General features: G+C 46.5%; 1 protein-coding gene across 7 annotated transcripts in view; it reads right to left on the reverse strand.

Moving 5' to 3' along the window:
• Positions 1-368: 368 nt before the first annotated feature.
• Positions 369-17,948, reverse strand: part of MTMR2 (myotubularin related protein 2) — a 64,554-nt gene continuing 46,974 nt past the window's right edge. For all 7 annotated transcript variants that reach the window (XM_065042717.1, XM_065042310.1, XM_005505375.3 and 4 more), the window contains 8 exons: positions 11,278-11,427; positions 10,292-10,480; positions 9,206-9,391; positions 8,124-8,330; positions 6,471-6,563; positions 4,829-4,942; positions 3,281-3,457; positions 369-2,405 (listed from right to left, as the gene is read on the reverse strand). In XM_065042717.1, coding sequence (XP_064898789.1) covers positions 2,244-2,405; positions 3,281-3,457; positions 4,829-4,942; positions 6,471-6,563; positions 8,124-8,330; positions 9,206-9,391; positions 10,292-10,480; positions 11,278-11,427 — 1,278 coding nt within the window. In that variant the 3' untranslated portion in view covers positions 369-2,243. The remainder of the gene's footprint in view (positions 2,406-3,280; positions 3,458-4,828; positions 4,943-6,470; positions 6,564-8,123; positions 8,331-9,205; positions 9,392-10,291; positions 10,481-11,277; positions 11,428-17,948) is intronic.

Raw genomic sequence — 17,948 nt, forward strand, 5'->3', positions numbered from 1 at the left:
GGTTTCAGCCTAGAAATTTGGGCTTAACATGAGTTACATTCAAAAATGTGAATCCTCCTTTTACACAGACGTTACTGTGCTAATGTAAAGTGCAGAAATTGATTATTTTTTTTAATTGTATTTTTGTAATATTGAGCAGCCAAGCACTATATCTGTATTTCTACTGGTCTGTATAGGATAACAGAAACTTGTGCAAAGATTAATTTAGTTTTCCTGTCATTCTAAATTTTGGAGTTTGAACATTAGCACCTTATAAGGCCATCTGCAGAAGAAAGAGATTTGGATTTGACATACTAAATCTTCAGTACTATTTTTATATCCTGCACATCCTTTGGAGAACCATATAGTAGAAAAGAAGAGCACAGAACTTTAACCATTTGTCAATTTTTATTAGTGTTAAGGAAACCAAACAGCCTTCATCAAGAAACAAAATATACACACATACTCAATTTGCTAATAGAGAAAAATGCTATGAACCATCTTATATAGTGATTGTACGTAAGAGCAGCTCTGCCCTTCAACTTTAAAGCAAATCCAAGTCCTTCAGCAGGTGTTTTGTGTGGATTCTTTGCTCTATGGGACCACAACATCTCAGGCCACCCTATAACAAGTAGTGATGCTGTAGAGCCTGTTGCTTACCCTGTCAGAAGGCGGCTGTGGGTTTCTCTGTACAGATGGAGACACCGTTTGCAGCAGAGCAGGTGGAAATGGAGACTGCTGGGGAAATTACTGTTCCTGCCTCGGAAGGAATGTGGCTTTAGAAAGGCAGCTGCCTATGTGTAAATTGGTCCACTCTTGTACCCACTCAGAAAATACTTCTCTGTGGTGGAAGAGGGGCTGAGTGAAGCAGCAAGCTGAGGGGTGCACCAACAGGCGACCAGAGGATGGGATCCTACCACAAAAGAGCAATGTGGGCCCCCAGAGCAGGCAGGGCCCTCAGCCTGAGCACGGAGATGAGCAGCAGCCCCGAGCAAAGAGCCCTGCACGTACGTCACTTCCTTCCCTGTAAGCCTGACTTCTACAATTTGCACTTGCCTGGTTGGAAGTCCTGGTTTCACTAAGTGTGTTTCTTATCTCTGGTTCTAGAGTAAAATTTTGTATTAAAATTCAATTTGGACCCAAGTTCAGTAAGATGACACTAATTCTTGAAGTGTGCTATGAGGAAGAAGACCTAAATGTGGGGCTCAGAACCTGGTGAAGCTGTTTAGTCTACCAGAAGTAGTTGCAACGCGGCAGAAAGGCTTCTTTGGCTGATATACAGTTGCTTCCATTAGTTAACAGAAAACTGCAATACCTTAAATATGTCACTATGATCCTGCACAGACGCTTCAGCCTCACTAATTATTCTTACCCAAGCAAGATGAAATGACTGACCCCAGCAGTTCACACGTGCCCCTCGGCGTTCCGCTCCCTTTCCCCTGATGAGTAGAGGCACTGGTGGACAGAAGAGCTGCAGAATGCCTGGGGGGGCCATGCTCTGCTTCCCTCCCCAGAGATAAAGGTGCTTTAAGTTGCATCCTGGCACACCCCATGTAAACCATAAGCGAGACTAAAGCCACAGAGATGGGAGTAAACCTTGTCCTACAAAGTTAAGTCCTGTAGGTTTGTTCCTCTACCACCACGTGTGCTGGGTAGAGGGTGCCCTTTCTGTAGATAAGGCATTGTTTACATGGCTTCCTATGATCTAGATCAAAGTGGAAACAGGAAAAACGAGAGCAACAGTGATATGTTCCAGACTCTATCGCTGTTTGTCTCTGAGGATGTTGGCAAATGCTCTCATTAACACTGCTATGTAGACATAAATAGCGGAGGGTTCCATGACTTTACAGCTGTATTCTGGGCTCTGCCATAAAGTCATTATTTCCTTTTAGGAAAGGGGACATTTTTCAGACATTGGAGTAGATGTTTTTCCTCCACAGTCCTTCTTCATTCTAGCGCATGGTCTTTAAAGCCAAGTGATTTCCAGCACATAAGTGAACAAAGAGCGAGCTCTAGGTTTCTTTTAGGTGGCAAGTGCAATTAGCTTGTGTGATAATCTAGCCACTGAGAAGGTTAATTGCATAGGGGGCCTTGTTTGTTTGGTTTTGCTTAAGCTTCCTCTAGTGCTACAGTACTAATAAATTACCCTGGAGAGAAATAAATAAATAGGTTGGCATCTCCCAGACACCGCACTGGAGATCCAGAGGGTTTCAGAAAAGCTACCCTGATGGTCCTGGGAAGGTACTCAGCAAAAAAAGTCCGTATTATACAACTGTCTGTACAGGAGCGACGCACTGCGCGGGAGAGCCAGCTCTCTCCGAGGACGAGGTGGAGCGGTTGGTGATTTCTCTCTGCAGCTCCTCCACTTTCTTCTGCAGCTCGGCCCGCTTGGCAAGCAGCTCCTTGTAGCGGTTGTGGACGGGTTCCTGCAAGAGAAGGGGAAGCTGAGCGCTGGGAGGGGAAACCGAACCACAAAGCGTTGCCTTGGCCTAGGGATGCTCATTTTTATCCAACATGCACAGTGGCTAAACAAAACTTTGTGCATATTTTGAAAGATGATCATTACAGAACTCTAATCTCTGACTTTTCTGGTCGACACTGGCATTTCAGCCTGGCCATAATTTCAGGGCTTTGGGGGGAAAAAAAATACAACACAGATTTATCTAAATATTTTCACCTAGTTCTGACTGTTAAACAGTTAGTACTGGAAAGCATTTGTTTGGTTCCTGTATCTAACGCCCCGGATTTACACAGCTCTGTTAACTGCAGTTGGACACGGAAGCAATCCAGGAATTTTTGTCCCTTTCTATTAAAAAGTGATTTCAGCATTTAGAGCCATGTTCAAAGCGCTTGCCCCGGGCAAGTCAGCGTGTCCCTGCTGCCAGCGGGCAAGAGCGGAACAGGGGCTGCGGTCAGAGCCCCGCGCCTCAGGCAGCCACAGCCATTGCTGGGCATCTAAATACAAAACTCACATGTAAAATCCCACATCTGAAGAAGTCTTAGGTTTTTAGGCTCTTCTATAAAGAAGAGAGTATCCAGATTATTTTCTTCCCATATTCTAAGTGAAAAATTGTCCTAACTGCTGAATATCTTCAGCTCCTGCAGATGTCACAAGGTGGCGACCTCCGGCTGAGCACCCACACCAGCCAGCTGTCGATGCTGCTCTTCCATTGCTTCTATTTGAGTTCAGGCTTTCGGTTTTAGATGTAAGCAGCGCAGTTTAAGTTTGCACATGACTTCTTGTGTTTCAAAGGGCTTGAGCTCCAAAATGACAGTGCTAGTAGAGAGGGAAGAGATGTACCTGCGGTTTCATCCGGGGGTTCCAGCGGATGTAGTAGCCGACCCACAGCTCGAGGTGCCGCATGCTGGCCACGGGGTACAGGACGTGGTTGGAGTAGCTCACGTACAAGGGGTTGGTGAAGTCTTCCAGTTGGCTGTTGATGTAAGACCAAAGCGACACAGTCTTTTTTGGAAGGCTCTGTAAGGGAAGGGGGTGGAGGAGGCTTTATTTCCCATGTGAGTCCCACCAGTTATCTACAAAGACTAACAACATCTACATACGCTTGGCATTAATGCAGACCTGGCTGCCTTTTTGTAGCTTAAAAAAAACCCCAACCACGTTCTTTTGGGGTAAGGGAAGCAGCTGGGCGCTGGCAGGGACACGGGCAGCCTGGCACAGACACGGCCCCTCCTGCCCACCCAGCTGCCAACGCAGACCGGGAATCGCCATCGGCGCAGCGAGGGGACACCGGCCTGTGAACTCTGTGCTTCAGTTAAACTTCGCCTCTTTGAAGCGCTCCTGGAGGACTTGCTGGAGTATTTAATTGCAAAAAATCATTTGACTTAGGCCCTGATCTAGTGGAATAATTAGGCCTGTGAATAGTCCCAGTGAAACCAGCGTTGAAGTGCTTTCTAGATTAAGTGCTTCACTAGGCCTTTAAAAAAACCCTCCAAACCCACGTGCAAACACCAGGCAGGTTTTCTTTGGAAATAACAATTATTCAATCACTGTGGACTCTAGGAGAACAGGGACCCTGATTTCACTACAGTACAATGCTATCAGTTCTGTATTAATTTTTTTTTATTATTATTTTTAACTGATGTGCTGTCAAATGTGATCACCTCAAGTCCACACAGCACTGTCCTCAATGTACCTCTGTGATGTTAAGCTGCAACCTTTTGGTGCCAAAACGCTTCATCTTCAGGTAGGTGAGACAGAGGGAGTGTCACCGCTTTTCCTTCTGATTCCAGACCAGGTCTGAACAGGGCAGTGTTTGAATGGTCTGAATGTACACATCTATATGTTCCTCCCTCAGCAAACCAACCCTGACCTGACTGTGGGGTAGACCTGGCTGCTGGCAGGACCCAGAGGCACGTCCTTCCCCATACCAGCAGCTTTGTCCTCTCCCAGAAAAATGCAAACACAGCAAGAACACACATTGACACCAGTTGCTGTCACCTACGTGTGCAGAATGACAGTACACGCATGGTAGTTAAAATCAACCTAAAAGCACCACTGTGAGGAAAAGGGAGGGCAAAAAGGTAGCAGTGTCCACAGAAAAGGTTGCATTAAACTGGAGTTCAAAGAAAAAAATGCACTTCAACTACTCGGGAGACACCAGGAGCTACTGAGCCACCAGTGAGTAGCTGAAAGCCACGCTGACAGCAGCGGGTCTGTCCATTTCATTGCTCTGAAATGCGAAGTCTCCAACAGGCAGCAGTTTAAGCTGTTAAGAAAAGGGGCTTGGCATAACCCAGACCCGCACCTACCGCTGTCTGAGCACTGACAAGACACCTCCCGCAGCACCTGGCCGGCTGAAGCAATGCCGGCCCCGTGCCTTCCCCTTACCTCCTTCACCCTCTGCTGCTCGCTGCTGCACAGGAACGTCCCGAACAAGCAGCTGTACAGGTGATCCAGGATGGTTATCAGGAAGTACTCGTTGAACTCAAATGCTGTAGGAAACTTCAGACAGAACCAGAAAATTAGGTTGGGATTTTAAGACAGGAACTGCAAGTAAACTTCCTCCTGCTTTGTGGTCTTGGTGAGCAGTTGGCCTTACTTCTTTGTTTCAAAAGCACGATTTGTCTCTGTTCTTTCCCTGGCAGAATATTCAGATCATATATTTTCGTTCCAGGAGAAAGAGTTTCTCTCTTGGAAAGCTGCTTCACATGTGCAGAGAGGAATTTTGAGCAAAAGCCAGAAGTCGGAAGGGTTTGACCACTGTGTTTATACACACTGGGTGCTGCTCCAAGTGGAAGCTTGCTCTGCTCTGCCTGCCCCTCACACCGGACCACGCAAGGAGAAGGCAAACAAAAGGCTGAAGCACATGTGAAATAATGCATAAAACAAAATGGGAAACTTCCTGGGGCCAAAAGTAAAGGTTCTGTGTGTGTGACACAGCAGGGAGGGGCAGGTGTGTGGGCAGGGGCTGTGTTTGCTGTTGATATTCCATCCAGAAACAACCAGACCCAAGACAGGGAGAACTGAAGCTCCACCAAGGGACACTAAGAACATGTGCAGTGAACTGCCAAGACATGCTGGGGCTGTGGAGAGGAGAGCAGGAACTGCAAACTGCCCTTCTCTTCCCAGGCTGCCCCAGCTGTGACATCCCAACCTCGCCAGCTGCAGGTCAGCCTGCCTGGACAGCACGATGAAAGTGACTTTACTGATGGTAAAGCCTCCCCCTTTCTCTGCTTGGATACAGTACAGCTTCATGTATAGTGACAGCTTTTCCATTTCACCTGTTTTAAACCATGATGAGCCTCATTTTTTCATTAAACTGCCTGACCACAGCTGACATTTGCCACGTGACACTTTTTGTGTCACAGCACACACAAAAAACCTTCCAGGTGGTGCATACCTGGGGAGAAGCCCCCCAACCATAGGGGATTTCTCCCAAACTGTGCCTCTGCATGCCTGGTCTGAAGTGAGGCACTCGGCTCTGTACACCATGTACGAATCAGGAGCAGACTGGTTGCCTTCAGAAGTTAGAACGGATCAAAGGTACACCTTGCTGTGGGTTGGTTATAGGATCGGCTGGAGCGCAGGAAACAGGGATCTGCCGGCATGCACCGTGCTACAGACTGACGTGAGCAGCTCATGTCACTCGTGCTTCTGAAGGCAGAGTGGGCTGCTGAGGGTGGCTGGGGTGTCTGTTCCTGCCTGTGACAAGTGCAAGGCAGCTGTCCCCTGCGTCAGGGTGGGGCAAGCTGCTTCTCACAAGCTCACATTTATTACAGCAGCACACAGGTAAGCAGCACCCACTAACCAGCTGATCTGACGGGAGCTGACGTTGTGGCCTTCCTGTACACGTGCATGTTGAGGGTCTTTGCTAAACAGACTCCCAAGAAACTTGTTGCCAGACTGAAAATGAGCAGAAGCCCGGGATGGTGAGCCCATGCAGGTCAGCTTGGAAATGACTCCTGTGGCCGGACACCATGCCATGTCGTGGTACAGTGGCTTTGTGGACACGTGTCACGCAGCAATTTACCTGTCTTGTCATTTGCCAGACACAGTCGATGAACTGGAGGAAGACAGGAGAGCGATCCGCGTCTGCGTGATTCTTATCTCCATGGCCAACCCTCTGAAACAGAGCAGGACAAAGAACAAGTCACATGGGGTTTTGTGGGGAAACTGCTGGGGTCACCGCTCAGTCACTCCTCAGCCACCCCAGCCGTTACCAAGAGCTTTAAGAAGGCTGAAATGAGTCCTGGTTTTGCTTTGTTCACATCAGTGAGTAAAAGAGTAAAGGACAGCTACTCCCTTTGTCTTTGAAGTGAAATTTCTTTATGGGGATATTTTCATGCTAAATTAAAAGAAAAGTTGTTGGAGTAGAAGCTCCAGATGCTATGCTGGCACGGATTTCAGCTAATAGCTAAAGTTCAGAAGAAAAAAAAATGAGAATGCTTTTTGCTTTGGTTGCAGCTGTCGTCCTGGCTACTTCAGTAGTACAGTGTGTTAGCAGTACCTACAGGCACAGCACGCGGCGATAACCGTCACACAACACCTCGCAGCCTCCAAGCGCTGAACAAACACTGTCCCAGCCCATCTCCCGCCACCTCCTGAGAGGCAGTGATGGAAGTGTCCCCAGAACTGGCCTCCAACCCTGACCGTGCTGTGTGGCCAAGATACGTGAGGCTTGATTCCTTATAACTATATAGTACATTAGTGGCTATAGATCACGCAGGAGCTCTAAATACTGTACACAGACAGAACAAGAACATATAAGTCACAAAGACCCCTACCTCTGCCATAATACTGTTCTCCCCTCACCAGAGGAAACCAATATCATTATCTTCTTTGTATAGACAGGGAACCTAAAATACTCATAATTCACAGACCAGATAACAGTTTTGCTGCAGCAGAAGGTCAGTTGCTTAGTGCCTCTGTTTCCCACCTTCCTCGGCGCATTTGACGACACAGCCCACCACTGCACGTGCTGTAAACAGACCTTGTTCTAGCCCTTGCCAAAATTAAACAGCCACAAAAGAAGAGCTACAAGCAAACCAAAACTGGAGCAGAGACTGAAAGAATACTACTGAAGGACCAAACCATAACAAACTGCTGTGTCACGAGTCCCCAAAGCCGCCTCTCTGCCACCTCTAGGGACATAATCAAGAGCTACTCTTGGTCCAGTCTCAAAGTGTTGATCTTTTGCCTAAACAATTAAAAGGCTCCCCAAAAACAAAATGGGCCTGAAGAAAATGTGAGGTCAAGGCCATAACCAAATTCCTCAGCCTCTTCAGCACTAAGGCATTTGTTAGATTATGGTATCCAAGCAGTCTCAGAAAATTGACTGAACTGGAAAGACCAAAAATACCCTATTGGTCTCTGCCAGCTCACAGCAGAAATGCCTGTTCTGAACCCAAAGCACACTGCTAGCTCAAGCCTGAGCAGGGGAACACGACATCAGTCAGGCACCTGAGAGATTTAATACCACCTGTTCCTCATATGTAACCAATACCACCTCCAGGGAAGTTAAGAGATGACTCAAATTATAGGCAGAAAACAGTAGCAGCAGCATTCACCTTTCTTTTGTGAGTTCAACTGGGAGACTTCTCACAGAAAAAGCCAAACTCCTTTGAAATCCTTCAAGGTGGAAAACAACTTTCTGCTCAGTGCCTTCCAAGGGCTAGTGACTCACCAGCTGAAATCTGTGGCCGAAGCTCAGCCACTCCTTCTCCACCAGCACTTCAAAGCCCCTGATGGTTCGGTAGTAGCCATCCAACATGAGCAGTGACAGGGAGGTGAGCTGGGCTGTTCGGTCCCAGCCGTCACTGCAGTGCACAACCACAGACGTCTTCCCCGATTCCACCTTGTCGGCGATCCGAAGGGCTCCAGCCAGAATGAGCTGGGGCAAGAAAACAAAACAAAACACCAACAAGTTACAAAATCTCCCTGGAACACAAACTACAAATGAAAAATGGTTTGTGACAACACAGGACAAACCAAGGGCTCCATCTGCCTCGAGGAGAATGGTAAATCAGTTCCAACTACTTTATAACTAGGACAGCAAATTGGTGAACACATTTTTTTGTTCCAGCAAGATGACAACACATCTAAACTGTAGCATAGGCACAACTCTAGAAGAGCCCCTGCATTAAGCTCAGTCCTTGGACAGACCAGGATTTAAATGCAGGAGTGTTCCATGTCTGAATACGAACACAAAATGGCCATCAGCTTGCAATGGACCCTTTTTGTATTAGCAGGAAGGCAATGTAAGCTGGATGTTTTTAGGAAAGAAAAAGCTTAATTTGAAAACCAACATTTGTAGAAGCTGAAGCATTTTGCCCTGCTCATTCTAGTTCTGCTTGGATTCCTGACAGGCTGATGGGGCACAAACTCCCAACATCTGCTGGTCTGGACCAGGCAGCGACGACAGGACATCGAGGATCCCTGAGCCGAGAGCTTGGCAGCTCTGGGACTCCTGTGCTGTGACCGGACCTTTCACACTTACACATTCCCCAGGAACATGCTTCACTTCCAAAACACCATCTTTCAGTATTTCAACGCCCTCTCTTGTCCTTCTTCCCATCTCCTCAAAATTGCGCATTCCAAGAAATTGTGGTTTAGTTGTTTTCAAATTAAAAACAAATATTAAGCCTTTAAATTTCTCACTAATTGAAAATCCAGCACTGGAGTTACCTCTTGATACATCTCCCAGGGAACAGACTGGTAGGGACTTGTGGTTACTCAGCCCCATGCAGTGGGTGCAGACATACCCACCTTGATATGCTCCAGCCAGTGAGTTGACTCTAAGTTAGACAGCCAGTGAGTCTCCTCGATATTGGGATACACAATTTCTTTCAGTTTTCTCAGTGATTCTCTCATAACATGAATATTGTGAATGTCCAGGAACACTAATTCTGCATTCTGATAGGCATCCTCACTCTCATAGCCACCTCCTTTAGCCTGAAGAACAAAATCCACATAAAGATCATTAAGCAAAAACCTATTTTACATTTTATCACAATTGTTTGTCCTGAGTAAATATGAGCTGACAAAATACCAGTCATTGTGCTATCTAAAGCAGGCAGAAAACATTAGATTTATCTTACAATTGGGAACAAACATGTACATCCACACACTTTGTGTCTCTTTCCTGCAACAGTAATGAATGCTATAATTTTTACCAAAGAATATCACATTACAAGCCTTCTTTTTCTCTGTAATTATCATTTATCCCCATTCAAGCTGCTGGCTCATTAGATTCACTATTCTGTCATTTACAAATTTACCATACTATTATAGAGGAGTATATCCCACACAATAACTGCCTCTCCTAAGTAGCACAGAAGACAGATTAGAAAAAAAGAAAAAAGAAATCAGCTTTAGTGCAACAAAGCAGTTCTGCCATTAAAATGGAGTGACGGAATAGGACATAACAGCAGGAAGAACACAGCAACACTCCTAGACATTAAAGATGCCCAGCATTTTGAAATAAAAGATCATGACGCCTGATTTTTGGAAGTGCTGAGCAACTGCTGTCCCATCGGGGTTAACGGGGACAGTTCTTTCAGCCATGTGAAGTGAAAAACGGTGATGCACAAGAACCCAGAGTGCTAGAGTCTGACCTCAGTACTACTCTGATTTTTCCCTTCCGATCTCATTTCACGTGGATTGATCCAAATGGACCTTCCATAGTCACGCTGATATCTACTGATAACAGTGCAGGTGTAAAAGTCTTCTAGAAAATCAGACCACTGCATATGAATCTCGTCATAGCAGAAAAGGAATACTTTGAAATGGGGGTGGGAAATGTGCTCTAAATGACTACGTTCCCGACTCCTGACAGAGGGAACAGCACCTGACCTTATTGGCTACAGCATTCACACTGGGCCTTGCATCAAAGATGAAGATTTTATGGGACTGAGCATTAGAATCCATGATGGCTTGAAGGTACTTTTCATCTTCCTTGCTTCGTTTGCCGCTCACTCCCACCATTGGCTGGCTACAGCGAGTGATCGTCGCTTGACTTTCTGGGTGAATCCATGACAAAACCTTCAGAAACAGACGAAAAAGAAGAGAAGGAAAAGTGAGATTCATTTAACCAGTGAAGTGTTTTACCTGTAATTGCTTGTGCTGGAATCCTGACATGTATTAGCTGGTTCCAGAAAGCTGGATTCTATTACATCATGATTAAATGAAAAAAACTCTTCTGTCCTTACTCATTCCCTCTGGTGGCATTCCCAAAGATTGAACAAACAAGAGGTGACCAACTAGGTTTAAATCTGACTTCTAAATATGATGCAGACTGTTTACTCACTGTTGTGTGAGTCACAAACACACCTTCTCGCTCTGCAGTCATTTGGCTCTGCCTCACTCTACATTACACCATGTAAAAATGAAGCACTACAGGAAAAGACTGAATTTTCTACAGGCTTATTTTTCAGTTAGCACTGAACTAATCATAACAATGTGTTTTGTCTTAATTTAATAACAATTTCCACCAAGAATATCACTAAGTACTCCTCTGTCCTGAAAGTCAGAGTAGGCCAGACGATTGTAAACAATCTAATAGGGTTTGTTTGTGTTTCCTGAAAACCAAACTAAGATTCGGCCTGGGTAGCGCTAAGTTATCTTATCTTCTCATTTTGGTTTAGTCTACATCTCTTTCACAACAGTAGTTTCAGCAGATAATGCTGCTTTCTAACTCCTCAGACATGTCGCTGTCACTTTTATTATCCATTGACCATTTATTTGCTCCCTGGAATCCACTCAGCCTGATCTCGGCATTATTTATGGCCCAAAGGTATGTAACAACTCCACATCAAAGCGGCTTCTTTTGTCACACTCACTGGTATGCGTCCTCTTGATCTGAAAGATGCTACTCTCTTTAATTCTTCATCGGGAATGTTTACGGGCACAGCTAGAATGGCAGGGTATGTATCACACAGCTCATAGCGCTCATTCATCTTGGTCAGCCTCCAGCTTTCATTTGGAATCCCCTGAAGAGGAAACCACAGCAGGTTAGCAAATGACTTACTCTGAGGCCTCAGCACAGTTAAACCTCCACACCTGAAATTCAAGACAACTTCTGTTAATGAAGGACATTTAGGGCTGGAACTGCATTATCTTGGTAACTTGCATTTCACACCTCTACCCAGAGAGGCAGATGTTTTGCTCAGGTCACTGAAGAACAGGAAAACTAGAAGTCTGCAGGCAGGTTCACCTACAGCAAAGGAACTGTGGAGGCTACAGATGTTGCAAACACATTAGAGATGCTCTCAGGGGAATCACCTGTACCTCCTGGTCCCATCACAGTGCTCACAGGAGAGCCAGGAGCAGGACAGAACGGGTGACCCACAGCCCTCACTCCTCTCTCAGCACTTGGCTCAGATGTGGTGGGTGGAAACTGACTATGGAAAGCAAAGTTACCAGATGGGATGGAGGGGAAGACAGAAGGGAGAACTGGCAGTAAAACACCCCCAAAAAAATAAATCTGTTTTGAGCCTTGTTTAGTGTTTGTGGCACAGCTGTGCAATCTCCTAAAAACACCAGAAACCTAGTAAGTGTTATGCCTCTAGCTGTGTGACTGTTCGTGATATAGACAGTGATGTGTAACTCCCATGTTCCTCTCAGACCAAGCTCTATGGCTGTACTGGTCTGACTTGGGCTGGAAGAGCAGGGAAGGAACCTCCACACGCACATCACCAAGCTCAGCGTGCCCTGATTGGGAAGCAACTCAACAGCTTCCCAGAGAAAAACCTCCAGGTAACACCAGAAGCACAACAGAGATGGTCCTGCCAACCTGCAGACTTAATCTGGCTGACACTGGGAGTCAACAGATGAGAACAGTGATGTTGCTGCCACGTGCCTGCAAGGAGAAGTTTAAACACTTGGTGCAGCTGGGGCAGACACCAACACAAAGCACCTCTGAGGGGAAGGCAGATCTACTGCAGCTCCTGTGAGCAGTGAACATGGCCAGACTGTTAAGCACAGAGTCTGATTTAGAGGAACATCAATCAGTTCTTAAAGCAATACATGATTTTGTTCTTGCCCTTCATTTTAAGGAGGGTGGTGGGACACTGATTACTGCTGTCGCAGCTCCCTTGGGAAACAAATAATGACTCTAACGCAAGTCAGACGAGCTATGGCAATGAGGGTTGACCCACACAGACTGCAGCCAGCTCCCAGTCCCAGCAGTGAGTCACACTGCCAGACAGGCCATGGTTAGAAATATGAGGGGAGGACACACCTGTCTAACACCAGTCACACCCTGCTTGTGAACCACCCCAGCGCCCTCCCTGGGACGGAAATGTTACAGCAAGGAATCAGCAGAGCTGCCAGGATCACGAGTACCCAAAGGAGAGCTATTTTCAGCACTGCTTGGAGCCAAAAGAGTGGCAGAAACAGGCGTCAAACAGTGTGTATCCACAGTCCAAGCTTACTGACGGGTAAAACATGCTCAGAGGTCTACCTGCTGTACACAGCAAGGATGGACTCTCCTGGATCCACCAGCTCTGCTGTCAACCAGGGACCAGCAAGACTCATGCTCTTAGGTGTCCACCAGCTGTGATCAAACTGGTTACTACCTGGAAGTGAACTAATGGCAAACAACTAAATTGTTCTCAGTGCTGTCTTAGGAAGTACTGCAGTGTATTCAGCAGCAATGCTTGGAGGCTGCATCTCTCCCAAATCTGAATTAGAGCTCTGCTGTTGGCACACTCATGGCAAGGAAAGTGGGAGCTCAGAAGCAGCTACATGGAAGAAGAGCTCCTTTTTGTTCGACCCTACAGCTCTGCTAGCACTCACTGAGAAGATTAAGCAGTCACTGTCACTGAAAACCATCCTCGTCACTGCATGGGGCAGAACAGGTTAAGAACATGCTGCTCGGTCCAGAACCAGTATCTCCAAAGTTCCAAGTCTGACACCCTGACAAATTCAAATGAAATCTTTCCTCCACAACAGCCCAGACCAGGAAAATCCATGACGATTCCTCAAAGAAAGAAAAGATGCTGCTTATCAGCATTCAAATTTCCTTTGAACCACAGGGAATGTCTGCTTTCCCCGGCACAGGAGCCCTGAATCACAGCACCATGCAGAGGGCCTTGGATTCAGTTCCTAAGGACTCACAGCAGGCAGAAATAAGCGAAGCAGGCAAGAAAAGGAGCTGAATTTGCATCTTCCCAGGACATTTGCCATGATGAAGTGTATCTTGTGCATTTATTCATGCTCCTTCAGATTTGCGCTCTCTGCAGCTGGAATCAATAGGAAAAGCTAAACATGATATAAAGCACATTGGTATTTCCTCATGTAAGATACATTTCACTGCTTCCTGGAAAACTGTAAGCACCCAACAGCCCACTATCAGCCCAATGCAAGTGTTACAGATGTCACCCAAGAAGCCTCTGCAGGCTCAGGAGCAGCTCGGGGAGCCCCTGCCCATGCACCTGCAGCACGAACCCTGGCATGTCTTGCTAGCAACAAGGGTGATGGTCCTGGACCTGCCAGGGAACGTGGCTGCTGGTGTCCAAGTTAGTGACCAGAGCATGCAGCCCCAACCAGTGCACAAGGTCTGCCTTCTCCAGATACACTAACACCATTAGTAGACCCCGATTTCAGGGGAACTCACGTTTGGTTGCTGGCAGAGGGCAAAGTCATAGAATTACAGAATCATTGTGGCTGGAAGAGACCCTGAGGATCATCAAGTCCAACCATAATTCAACTCTAGCACTAAACCATGTGCCTAGGAGCCTCATCTATACATCTTTTAAACACCTCAAGGGATGGTGACTCCTCCACTTCCCTGGGCAGCCTGTTCCAATGCCTCACAAACCTTTCCAGGAAGAAATGCTTCCTGATATCAAAATCTAAACGTCCCCGATGCAACTTGAAGCCATTTCCTCTTGTCCTATCACTTGGTACTTGGGAGAAGAGACCAACACCCTCCATGCTACAACCTCCTTTCAGGCAGTTGCAGACAGTGATAAGGTCTCCCCTCAGCCTCCTTTTCTCCAGGCTGAACAGCCCCAGCTCCCTCAGCTGCTCCTCATCACACTTGTGCTCCAGACCCCTCACCAGCCTCATCATGCTCCTCTGAACACTCTCCAGTGAGGAAGGCAACATGGCCACATCTACAGTTGTAAATCAAATGTGGCCATGACTGCTTTCACCGAGACCAGCTGGCACAGGCCACCTCACATCCATACTATTAAATTCCTTTATCCTCAAAATGGCAGTTTGTCCAGACTGCCCACTGGTGATCAGATTCTGAAATGTGCCCAACTTTGCGACGTTTGGCCAGCTGGCCTTGCAGCCCTCTCTCCTCTCTGCTCCAGAAGGGCCCGACTGTCTCTTCCAGGTCCCAGCTCTGACGTGGCCCAGGTGCAAAACCATGGCTCAGACCACCAAGGACGCTGCAGAGCCATGAGAAACAGCTATGTGAAAATACATGGAGAGACAAGAAATGTAAAACTGCAGATAGAGGAAGAGGATCGTTGAGATGGGGATCACTGGTAGCTCAAGATTTCAAGGGAAAAACAACATCATGAAATAGTATGAAGTCCAAAAGGAAAAAACTGTGAGTCTAGTAGGCAGTCACTGGTGAGGGCCAACAGCCAGGTCACCCGTGTGTTGGTGTTGACATGACCGGTGGGGAACAGCAACAACAACCCAAGGGAGGGAGGTGCAGATGCTGATCCTTCTCTGACCAATGCCTGCCTGGCCAGAAAAGTCTCTTCAGATGCCTTGTCAGAGGTGGTGAGTACTAACGCTCAGCCTAGTAGCTAGTTAAGTCTCTGTCATCTTTTTTGTCTGTTAGCCAGTAAATAACTGCTTTATACTTCACCCTGCATGCAGCCTGCTGGCAGAGTGTCTTTGTGCATGGCCGAAGATGCCCAAACACACTCAGGAGAGGGGCAGTAACCACCTGGACTGAATCTATGCCTGGAACTTGCAATAAAGGTGCCTCAGTGTCTGAGAACATTCCTTACGACTGGATTATCTAACCATGGAGATTCAGCCTTCGTGTCGCCTCCACACACGAACCAGACTTGGTTTCCCTCTGGACAGTCATTCATGGCTTATTTCAATGACCTGTGCTCAGTTATCACTTCACCTACGCACATTGTAGGTACACACAAAATGTGGGTAAATTTAGCAACTGTGCATTAAACTGATACTGGCAAGAGTGTGGCAGAGGAGTGACGCTGTCCCACTCTCCCTTCACAGCTTTGCCAACACACCAAGTGCTGCCTTGTGGCTCCTGCCATTTGCAAACTGGGCATCATGCAGCATCTTTCTTCTGAGGAGAGACTGAGAGCTGGGTCTGTTCAGCCTACAGAAGAGAAGGCTGAGAAGGGACCCTATTTATGCTTACAAATACCTCAAGGGTGGGTGTCAAGAGGATGGGACCAGACTCTTTTCGGTGGTGTCTGTTCAGGGGCAACGGGCACAGACTGAAGCATATGAGGTTCCATGTAAACATGAGGAGAAAGTTCTTCACTTTGAGGGTGCCAGAGCCCTGGAACAGGCTGCCCAGAGAGGCTGTGGAGTCTCCTTGTCTGGAGACATTCAAGACCCACCTGGACACATTCCTGTGTGATCTGCTCTGGTGAACCTGCTTTAGCATGTGAATTGGACTAGATGATCTCCAGAGGTCCCTTCCAACCCCAAACATTCTGTGATAGACAAAGGAGTTTCTTTGTTTGCAGGGAAAAGCTACTGAAGACACAGCAGCGTGGCACTGAAACCACCACCTTACAAAGCACATGTTTAAGCTAAAGCACATGAGGATCTTTCACTGACAGGAAAAAAATAATTTCCTTGCTGGAATTACACAGAGTGAGATCTCTCTCAGGGATCCAGTGACCAATTCTGAGCTCAGCCACGCGGGTGCACCTTCAGCTGCCGCGGACACGGCAGGAGGGTCCAGAGGTACCACCAGCTGTGCCTCTCAAACTCGGTTTGAGCCATGAGATACCAAGAGGCTGAACACATGAGCTCTGGCGCATCCCTGCACCGACACGGGACACAGCTGCCAGAGCCGAGCTGGTCCCTCTGCCATTTGCTCAGCCCAGGTTGTGTCCCCTCAGCACAAGAGAGCTGGGATTCGCATTGCAGTGGAGATGTACCTACTATAAGCAGGACCTCAATTAAACCATAGGGCATCTAGCAGTTCAGTTCTCATTTTAGTCCCCTCAGTTACACCCAACAATCCACTGCAGGATGCTGTTCTCACGCTCTGTCTTTCCCACTCTGCTTGTATGCTAATGCTGGGCACTTCTTTTATCCTCAAAACAGGTGAGCCGCTCTTCTGAACTATTAATTTCTGTATGTCTTCTTTAAGCCTATACTGTGGCTCCCTAGCACATATGACCAGAGCAGAGGATTAGACAAGAATGACATCTGCAGGGAAACATCACACATTTCCAGCTTCACAACGCCTTGTAATATTTCCCAAATGTTCCCCACCTTGTCAAGGAAAATGAAAACTTCAAGTTACTCCAAAGGCATCTCAAGGCCCTTTGGTTTCAACTGAGTCTTATTCACTTTGCAACTCTGTTTCATACTCTGCCAGTCTGTGTGTAATAAAAATCAGAGAGTAATTTCAGTTTTAAATTTCATTTGCCACATGTGATTCCATTTACTGACTAAATCCCAAATCTCTCTGCGTTCCTTTTGTTCTCTACAGGTTGTTTATTACTCCCCATAGCTTTACAGAAACACAGATTTTTAATAAGTTACATATTTCCATATTTCCCAAGCACACTAACACAGAAGTCAGAGGGTTACTGGATATCTTTCCTAACTGCTACAATCTCATATCAGGGTGTCTCATATCAACACACTTATACTAATCTGAAAAAATATTATAATAAATAAATCACACCACAGGCAAACTTCCCATATATACCAGTGTAGACATAGATCTTCCCATGGATCTTACTCTAAAGGTCTTTTCTGGATGCCTGGTAGTTGGCTTCTACTTCTGCTTCGCTCCCCTCTCTCCATGTTCCTGCTCCCTCAGGGCAATGACTGACCTGGCCTAAGATGCACCAAGTTAGTGTCTGGCCATATGGAGCTGCTTATGCCCTAGGCCAGATCTTCTCTAACAGTTTTTAAACCGATTCCAAGAGGTCTTGCAGATAGTGCATATGTCCTGCTTTTCTGTTTCTGATCACAAATCACACCGTCAACGACAGGTAATCTCATTATCTGATTCAATGACGCCAGTTTTGTTTCACTGTTAACGAATCCCTGTTGCCATTTCAGGACATAATCCTGATTTACTGTAGTATTTGTTACTGCTTTAACGGAACCTGGTTGGATTAAGAAAAAAGGCTATGACATTCACACAGATAAACTGAACATCTATAGTTATAAAAGCTGAAACTAAATAAACAGACTGAAATACCTAGAAGTTTTGGAGGGGACATAAAGCTTCACCCTGCAGGACCTAAATCAACTCTAATGAAAGGGATGAAGTTCTCTTCCTGGCCAGATCACAAAATAAACATCTACTGTA

Source organism: Columba livia, chromosome 1 (assembly GCF_036013475.1).
Source record: "Columba livia isolate bColLiv1 breed racing homer chromosome 1, bColLiv1.pat.W.v2, whole genome shotgun sequence".
Classification (NCBI taxonomy): domain Eukaryota; kingdom Metazoa; phylum Chordata; class Aves; order Columbiformes; family Columbidae; genus Columba; species Columba livia.